This window comes from Electrophorus electricus, chromosome 10, assembly GCF_013358815.1.
Source record: "Electrophorus electricus isolate fEleEle1 chromosome 10, fEleEle1.pri, whole genome shotgun sequence".
Lineage (NCBI taxonomy): Eukaryota > Metazoa > Chordata > Actinopteri > Gymnotiformes > Gymnotidae > Electrophorus > Electrophorus electricus.
This window is the reverse complement of record NC_049544.1, coordinates 11,564,795-11,574,272: the sequence shown is the minus strand read 5'-3', so window position 1 is coordinate 11,574,272 and position 9,478 is coordinate 11,564,795. Positions and strand designations below refer to the sequence as shown.

General features: G+C 39.6%; 1 protein-coding gene across 1 annotated transcript; it reads right to left on the bottom strand.

The window, feature by feature from the left end:
* Positions 1-1,305: 1,305 nt before the first annotated feature.
* utp11 (UTP11 small subunit processome component) lies at positions 1,306-4,362 on the bottom strand. The gene is made up of 8 exons (XM_027001587.2): positions 4,194-4,362; positions 3,787-3,848; positions 3,541-3,643; positions 2,810-2,923; positions 2,571-2,664; positions 2,225-2,355; positions 1,805-1,915; positions 1,306-1,642 (listed from the first exon to the last, which is right to left on the bottom strand). Exons 1-8 carry the CDS (start codon positions 4,251-4,253, stop codon positions 1,559-1,561), a joined length of 759 nt encoding a protein of 252 aa, XP_026857388.1. The 5' UTR covers positions 4,254-4,362; the 3' UTR covers positions 1,306-1,558.
* Positions 4,363-9,478: the final 5,116 nt, after the last annotated feature.

Below are 9,478 nucleotides of genomic sequence, written 5' to 3'. Positions count from 1 at the left end.
TCTCGCCGCCTCCTCAACATGGTGACATTTTCCTGTGGTTGCCCCGCCCCTCCATCCCAGGAGAGGCTGATGGATGGGTCCCGTTTATGAAGCCGCTGCCAGCGACTTGAGCGATCGATCAGGTGTTGGCGAAGAGAGCGGTGTGAGCCCCTGGCATGCAGCCTGCCAGGAACAGGCCCATCCAAGCTCCCACTCTCACAAGGGCAAAGGTGCCCAGCTTCACCATCCTACAGCCACATTAAAAAGTCAATTTTAAACATAAATCATATGGAAGATTTAATTTAACAAATTAGGATGTTTTTGACATAGAAGGGAATACTCTAAAGTGATCTGGAGTAATCATCTTTTACCCTTCCTCATGGAGAGCTTTTAGCAGCAAATCGTCCAAACCAAAGGATACATGGATTGTACAATACCAATAGGTAAACTACATAGTGAATGCAATTCATGTACCACTTAAAATAGACGCAACTGGGTTATAGCTTAGTTTTTAACTTGTACTGTGTAAAAGCTCTCTCATTAAAACAAGTTAATGAAATGAGCACTGAGTTCACCCATGCTTCCACAAAGAAATGTACATGTACTGACCCCTTCATTACAAAAACCTACATTATAGGTTTGCAGCCTAGCCACCATCAGCCACACTATTAATCAGCAGTTTTTTATTAATCAGCAGCCCTATTAATCAGCAGTCTCTCACTGCAGGACCAGCACTGGCTGGACCTTTTTGGTGAGCGGAGCACTCAAAATCCAGCAGTAACACTGACATGTTCAAAACACCTGCTACAGTTCTGCCAAGTAATCCACAGCTAGCAGTACTTCTGTGGTCAGAAACTGACTACCCAGTGATGAAAGAGGATGACTTCTAAACACGTTATCAAATGTACCCATGAACTATATAGAAAAGTTGTTCCTAATTATGTCCAGTGAGCATAGTTACACGGTAGGCGCTTCAGATAGGTGCTTCCCTTCCAAGGTGGTCAAGGAGTGTATCCGAGAGACTTAAAAGCAGGAATGTAATCGATTTAGCATTATGCTTAGTTTAAAAATAAATCCTTTATCCCAAAATAGCATTAAAATGTCCATTAAGAGTCTGTCAATTAAAAACTTGGAAAATCATAATTGTACCTCAAAAGTAAAAATAAACTAGACTTCAGCCTAACCCCTAGAGGTAAATTAAAATTTGGAACTTTCCTTTCTGACTAACTTTTTTTAAATAAAAAATAAATAGGATAAGATGCTCCTTCTCATTGGTCACCAATACAAATCCAGATTTATGCGATATGCTACTGCCACCTACTGATATGCTTTAATAAGTACACAACTTTTATAGAAATATTTCAGTATGTTACATCTACAAGAAAAACCATTTACAAAATATTAGAGAATGAGAAAAATAACCAGCAGATTTTCAAAGCTTTAAGTTACTACCAAAACCCAAAGGGTGTCCAGAACCACATCGCCCATCTACTGTCCTTCCACTTCCCCAAACTAGTTGGGCTGGGGCAGTAGTTCAAAGTCTCTCTTGGATACATCAACTCCTAATGGTGGAGATCTTTTATCTTCTCCTCTTGGCCTCAAATTTATAAACAGCAGGAGCAGTGGTCGTCTCCTTCTGCACCTTCACTTTCTTGTTCTTGTCCTGTGAGTGAGGACAACCCACGTGTTAGACAACTGTAGAGCTTCAATAAAAAGTCAAGCTTAGCCAAGGGCAAGCAGCACCTCAAATTCTTTCACCTGTAATCAATTTATATACTGTGTCATATGAGAGTTTCTAAACTCCTCTGTAAAGTGTGTTGCTCACTTGAAGGTCTTTGCGTGTCTGGATCTTCTGACTGATGATGAACATCTTTTTTTCTCGGTCAATACGCTGAGACAGTTCATCATACTGAAGCTTTCGCTGTTTGGCCAGTTTCTGTTGGATGTTCCAATTATGCATCAGTTAACACCAAAAAAAAATAAAAAATACAGAAATACACCAGAATAAATCAAAACCAACAGCCTCTGGACAAGTGGAACACAATGATAAGCAGAGTAGGTCTTACATGGACCCACAACACTTATGGTGCTAATAGATAAAATGTTACTTTTGGCTGCTATGCTGATATTGAAATGCAAAATATAGGAGAGACACAGAGACCAACTCCAGTAATGTACTATAACAGAGATGATAACCATCAGCCCATGTGTAGTATCAGATATACTGCACAGAACAGTTACCAACCTGTACTGTTTTGGGTTCCACAGCTCCCAGAATGCTCTTGTTCACCAGGGTATCCAGGGTAGGTCTGTTATAAGCTCGATCGACCAGCTCAGGCACTGTGTTCAGGTGTGTGATAAGGTCAAACTCCTCCACTGGGAGAGAAACAACAGATGCTTTTACTTTCAAACATCACAACACCCTTGTGAATGAGCAAAGTACACTGTGTGTGCTCTTAGTGAAAAGGACAAATATTAAGTGCCAGATATTAGCTGCTACCTCCAAAAAAGGATTATCTGAGAATGTCTACTGAATCTTAGAACATCGCTCAATCTGGATCTGCAGAACCGGCTTCACATTTTTAGCTTACCTTCTTTTTTGGTGTCCACAAAAAAAGTGTGCTTATTTTTCTGTTTACCATCTGCATCCAGAAGATGCAGTTCAGACTTCAATCTTTCAATTTTCTGGAGGAAGAGGAAACGTCTGGCTTTTTTCCCAAACTCTCAACAAAATAAAGCTAATGTGTTTACATTCAAAAGGTATACTGTATACAAAATAGTAACGAATCGCGGTTTACTGTGTTGATACTAGTTGAAAACAGGCTCTTACCTTAGCCTCTGCCACCCTCTTCATTTCCACATATCTAATGTCTTGAGTCCTCATGATTTTCTTCTGTTCCTCAGTCATCTCTTCCTCTTTTTGTTTAGCCACATGAACTCCATCCTAACAATAGCAAACAGCATCTAATTGAATATAACTTGTCATAATTTAAAGCACAGATTCTAAGGTGAACTCTAAGATGGAGTGCAAAACAAAAATGCATCTTTAGGCACCATCAACCACTTAAAACTTAAAGGGGAGCAGAAGGAGGTATACCTTTTTATCCCCACATGTGTTTGTATTAAAGATAAGGGGATGGGTTTCAGAGAGAAGACATGCAATAACAAAAGGCTTGTTCCCTTGCTTGATGTGCACAAGACTGTCAGACCCTGGGCCCCAGTATTAGTCAAACTCTAGTCAACAGTGTGTCCAGTTCAGCACTAGTCTATAGCATGTCCACAGGCAAAAACTGATTAATAGTATGTAGTATGTACACAGGTGATCAGCACTCCACACAGGCCTACACAGTAACTGCTGCCAAAATCTCAACTAATCTGCATGTGATTATCAGACTCTGGGTACCAAAATTGGTTAAATACTAGTCAATACAGTGTCAATAAATGCAATCACATAAGGAATACAGTCTCCATAGGCCACTGATGATCATAGATGCATTGTTTCATTAGTCTGTATAATCATGTAAAGGTATAGGTAGGTGAGAACTATAACAGAATACTTACCTTTAATTGAGAGTGTATCATTTTAAAGTGGAATTCATCTGGGTTCTTGTCCATTGCCTTTTTACGCAAGGCATTGAGGGTTTTCTGTTTACGATGGTAGTCACTATATTAAAAATATGAGAAACAAAAAAAACATTAAAAACCACAGTCATAGTTTATAGTCGACCGAATCCGAATTTCTACTAAACGTATAACCCAAAAATAAGCAAAAAGGTACATCAAAATGAATACACAAAGCTTCCTCACTCTGCACGAAGTTTGTAGTCCTTCTTCTTTTCCAAGAGTCCCAAATTCTTCCTGAATCCGGGCTGCGTGTTAAAAAAAGACAAGTAGCTTGCAAGCTGATAGCTGTTCACACTGTTAACCATTAATATTAGCCAGCTAGCGTATCGTCTATATATTCATCAGAACGTGCTGGTATCTACTTGAATGTTAAGTAGCTAGCTAGCTACTCATTTAGAACACAATGGAAAAGGTAGCTAATATAAACGCACAGGTAAATGTAATTACGTCTTATCTAGACGAGAGCTTGCTTTGCTACTATGTTTGCTAACTAGGTTAGCTGTATGTAGTTAGCTAGGTTAACCAAATTAGCTAGCTAGCTAGTCAGCTACTGAATCTAGCTAGTGCTAATATTACAAAACAAACATTACCTGAGATCGCTCTTTGTGATCCCGCTGTTTAGATTTCAGGGCTTTTCTAAACGAAGACATGTCTGCGAGTATGAAGACTAAACCTTTAATTTGTTTAAAATGCACAGTTCACCTGTGTCTGTAACTAATGTGGAACCGCCTGTTCTCACGTGCGCTTGACGACTCTCAGGGCTGTGCTGCGGCTTTCAAAAACTAGCTCCAGTTTCTCACCAGCAGATTCCATAACGTCGTTTAAAGTCGTACAGTTACAGGCTAGCTAATACCAAAAATAAAAATAGCAACTAGAATTTGCTGCTGTAAGGAATATTAGTTGTCAATCTTGCCACCTGTTTGAATAAGTGATCAAAGAATATACGTAGAATACACAGAAAATAGCACGTTATAAATCTATAAACCCATGATCAAATATTGACCTGTTATTTATAGATTTGTTATTAGTCAAATCAGTCGAAAATTATTTATAAAATATATTTTGCCTTCAAATGTTTGGCACCTGAATTTCTAGCATTGAAATAAAGAGATCATCTCAACAATAGGGGGCAGTATCTCCCATACATCAACCTACATTGTTTTGGGGTGTTTGTTTAGGCCTGAGAGAGAGAGAGAGAGAGAGAGAAAAAACAAACAAACAAACATCCAATCACCTACTTGATTTACAGCAACCATGTATGGACAGTAAAACTGTAGATTTAAAATGTCATTCTCGCTGTGACACATTTGGATTGAATCCTGTGGTTGCTGCTGCTCTTCCTCCTGTCTCTCTCACTGTCTGCATCTCTGCAGGACATTGAGCATACACCAGCACATTCACTTTATATGGCCATCCGATCAGTGGCATTCATCAAAGGAATCTATTTTGTCATCTGTGTTGCATAAACTGAAGCTAGTGGAAGATCTCTATAACAAACGCCGGGTGTTGAGCCACTGAGTTTATATGTCTTGGCTGCAGTGCTGACACTCTGAATCACTTCAGTTACAATAATGAAGGCCTACATCTGCCAGATAGATTGGTAATACTAACAGATAATAAGTTTTGTTTTTCTGAAAAGGATTTTTTTTTTCTTCTGCATCCCATACCCCCAAATTTGACTCTCATCCAGACAGACAGCTTCCATGTATCAATCTGACAAAACTTGAAATAGAGCCCAGTGATGGTAGACACCTGTTGAAGGTGAGCCATTATGCTTGTTCACGCCATCTCTGCTTCCTGGCATGATGCGAAGCAACATGGAAAATAACCATCTGATGTCAAAAGGTGAGTAAAGCACATGAACAGAAAAGTAACAATTCTTCTTTCCTTTGCTCGGGAAAACAGTGATTACTTAAAGCTGACACGCACATGTAAATCTCATTCATTATATGTGAAACATTTCATACTCATTAAAAGCTCTAAACTAAACACTGAAATTGGCCTTTACATTTTTTCACAGACAATTAGCCCTAGCTCTGATAATAAAATCATACACACTCCCTGTAGTCAGGAGCTACTGTAGTCCTCCTAATTGGCTGTGATGTCTCGTACAATGGACCAGCGAGCTGACAGGAAAAATCACATCTTTAAACAGACCTGAAACTAATTGGAACATGAAGAACAACATATACATCTCATTTCGGCTCCCCTCCCCCTTTTCCAGGCAAACATGTGTTATAATGGCCAAGGATTTGTTCTATGTATGGGGTTGGCACAGCATGTTATAGTGGTTTGTGGTGAAAGCAACAGAGAGTCACTTTTTCTGTTTAATGGCCTTCTTGTTAACTGACAGACCTGACTGAAATTTCCATCCCCTGGATAGGCTGTATAGCTTAAGATGTATGAAACCATAAAGTCTTATTGACTGTTCTTGGAGACATTAAACCATGGTGATGCATGTAAACATTAGTTTTGGCTGTCAGCATCTTAGTCTATGCATTATCTGATGTTAGCCAGGTTGAAGATGAGCTAGTATTTAGCTAAAGGGAAATGCACGACAGGGCATATGGGGTCACTGGTTTACCATGGGTCAGGATGTCTGGAATGCCATCACTTGACAGATATATTAGTATTTGGTTCCTTTAATGCAAGCTTGTGAAAGTAACACAAATGACGTGATGCTGCTGGGCAGGAGCTGAGCTCAGTAAATTGGAATGTCTCCTCTGGCCACAGCAGTGTTCCTTCTGCCCCCTACCCAGAGGGGAAGGCCATTACCATTAGCAGGGGCTCAGTTTCTCCCATTCCCCCCATATATGCCACAGGCTTTTTAATACGCTGTGCTCTAAAAGAGATCAGATGAAGGAGACCCTGGTGTCTGTCTTGTTGCATACACTAATGAGTCTTCAGAATTGTTAAAAGCATTCTGAGAGTTAAGAGCATATTGGGAAGTACAGTGTGACTGGACCAGCAGTTCATGGAGGGGGATGTGGGGGTGATGAATGAATGACTCTAGGGGATTTCCTGTCAACAGGGAATGTTTTCATTAGCTGATAAACACATTACACTTCTTACTTCTTTCCTTAGAAACAATATAGCCCTATTCGTCCAAAAAGGCCATTTCTTTGATTTATATAACAACATATATATGTAACAATGCTTCTTTCCTTCAAGGAAAAGAAGAATTGTTATATACATACATCCTCCTAAGCTATCTGCAGTGCCATGAAGTGGGGACTGAACCAACTTCAGCCAAGCTACTTATTTATTAAGCAGGCAGTGGAAAAGGGCACGTACGCATCAGGTCAGCAGCTTGACGGCTCAGAGGCGAAACTGTTTCTGAATCTGGCAGTGCAGACCAAATGCTGTGGCACCACCTGGCAGACAGCAGCAAGTAAAAAATATACACTGGGTGTAGAGTGTAGGATTTCTAATGATGCTGTGCTTTCCTCATATTCTTGTATGGCTTCAGTAATGAGCCAAGGTGTTTTCATCACTTGTTTTGGCACCTTATACTTCCTTATTAGGCCATGATGCAGTTGGTGAGTCCGCTCTTCACCAGGTGACTGTAGTTGTCCAGAATCCAGTCAGAAATATTGACTTTCCTCCGCCTCCATAGTTATTGGTTCTGCTGTGCCTTTTTAATGAGGCGCAAGTTGTTGATGGTTCAGGAAAGCAATTAAGTGATGTGCTCTTTAAAGGTATACGAAGTCTTTCCACTATTGATGCTTATAGGAGCACATGCCCCGCCCACTGTCCTGAAGCTGACAATTACCTCTTTTGCTTTGTCATCTTTGGGAGGCAAGTTTCTGTTCAAGTACTCTGCTGTAAAGAGTTTCTTCTCATCCCTATGGGGTGTTTCAACATGCTGGTGATGAAGCCCACAAAAGAAGTGTTGGCGACAAACCTGATGATGGGGTTTGAGTCACACCGTGCAGCACAGTCTTATGGAACATGGCCTGTTCCAAGTGTGGTGGAAGTGCAACCTATCATCTTAACAGACCATAGGTGAGCAAATCTCAATCTAGGCTAAAGATCTTGAGTAATCAACTTGACAGTGTGGAACGCTGAACTGGAATCAATAAATAGCATTCATACATTCTTCTCTTCTCAAGTGTGTCAAAGCACTGCAATGTGATTGGAGTGTGGGCAGTGTCTTAAATCAGAGTTGGAGAGTATCCTGGGCCAGGCATATATTTAAAATGTCAGTGAAGGTGGCCCAGTAGACAGTACCATGCTTTAAGCATTTGGCTTGGTACAGGATTAGCTCGGACAGCTTTGCAGGTATTCACTCTCATGAGAGGCCCTTGTAGTCAGTAGGAGCTGTAGCCTTTCCAGTTCACTCCTTGTTGCTGCTTTCAAAGCAAGCACATGCGTGTTGAGCATATTCGGCATAGAGGCGTCAGTGGTTCTTACATGGGTGGCTCTGCTCTTGTAGTCAGTGACTGGCTGAATACCATGCCACATCTGTTGTGGTTCAAAGTGATTGCTGAAGTTATTCTCTCTCTGTAGTTTGTAGTATTTTTAAGATTTGATGACATTATTCTAGTGGTCTCCTACTGCTGTGTGTTCCTTTGTTACTTTGTGTGAAATCTTCCAATTTGAAGCAAATTTCTCTGTTCATGCAAGTATATTATAGCATTGTATATTGCTTGTGGTTACAGTAATACAACTCTTCATGTAGTCCACCACTATAATGCATGTTCATTCGTAATTACAGTGTTTGTGAGCTCTGAATATGAAGCACTACCTAATCATTGACCCAGACATCCACTTAAAGCTTTTTATACTGTGATTTGTCTGTGTGAATTGTTTCATTATTAGATAGCCAAGAGGATTAAACAAACATCTGAATCACAAATAGGTTATCAAGATTGCACACAGGGAATATTACTATGGATGCTAAATTTACTTTTTATATGAGAAAGTTTCCTTTAGTTTAGCCTGGTATTGGATTAAGGCTTTTATGCTTTCTTCATAAGCTCATGAGAAACAAGGCAACATTTGTCTTCAAATACGATGTGCAGTGTGTAAAATTAGAGTTTATAATTTAGAGAGTGAGAGAGGAAGAGGGAAGAGCAATAGAAAACACACACGAACACACGTACACAGAGTAATCTTTTAAATCCTTTAAACCAAAAATGTGAAACAAACTAAGTCACTTGTGTTTGGAAAAAGAAACTCTTCCGTTCTCACAAAAAATCCGGCTTTGTTTACTGTTTCATGCAGGACACTCCATGAAAAAAAAAGTTCAAAACAACATGCATCAGCTTCCCTCGTACACAACACATCGCTTAAAGTTCACATTCTTGAGAATAGTCTCGAATAATAGCTACTTCCTTGAACTGGCACAAACGCAGTGCTTTAAAAAGGACATTTAAACATTTAGTTTTCTTTGTTTGTTCCCTGGTGGCTGAAATAAAACCTTGAGGTTTATATTTACTTAATATTCACAGTGGGAATATAACCGCTAGTACTAAGGAGTAGAGACAACGTGGCTCCTGTAGTTTTTGTAAGACATGAGCAAGCGCATTCCAGCTACCTGGTAGAGTTAGTAGGGGGAATAATATTGGGAACTCTGTCCATTCACACACCCAATGGTATCATAATAACTAAATTCTTTATGCTTACACCTTTATAACAGCTTTATGCCTTTGTATTATATTGTCCACAAATATTGTATAAAAGGAAAAAGACAGATGGGGAGGTGAGGAGTGTTGATAATAATCATAATTGTGTGAAATAAAAATAGTAGTCGTTTCTATAACGACAAAGCTTCCGTGAGGTTCTAATTTAGCTACTATGTCTTTTCTGGTCTTGTACATGTAAAATAAACACATTATAAAAATAGTGTTTGCGCAGTTGCATAAGTTCTTCA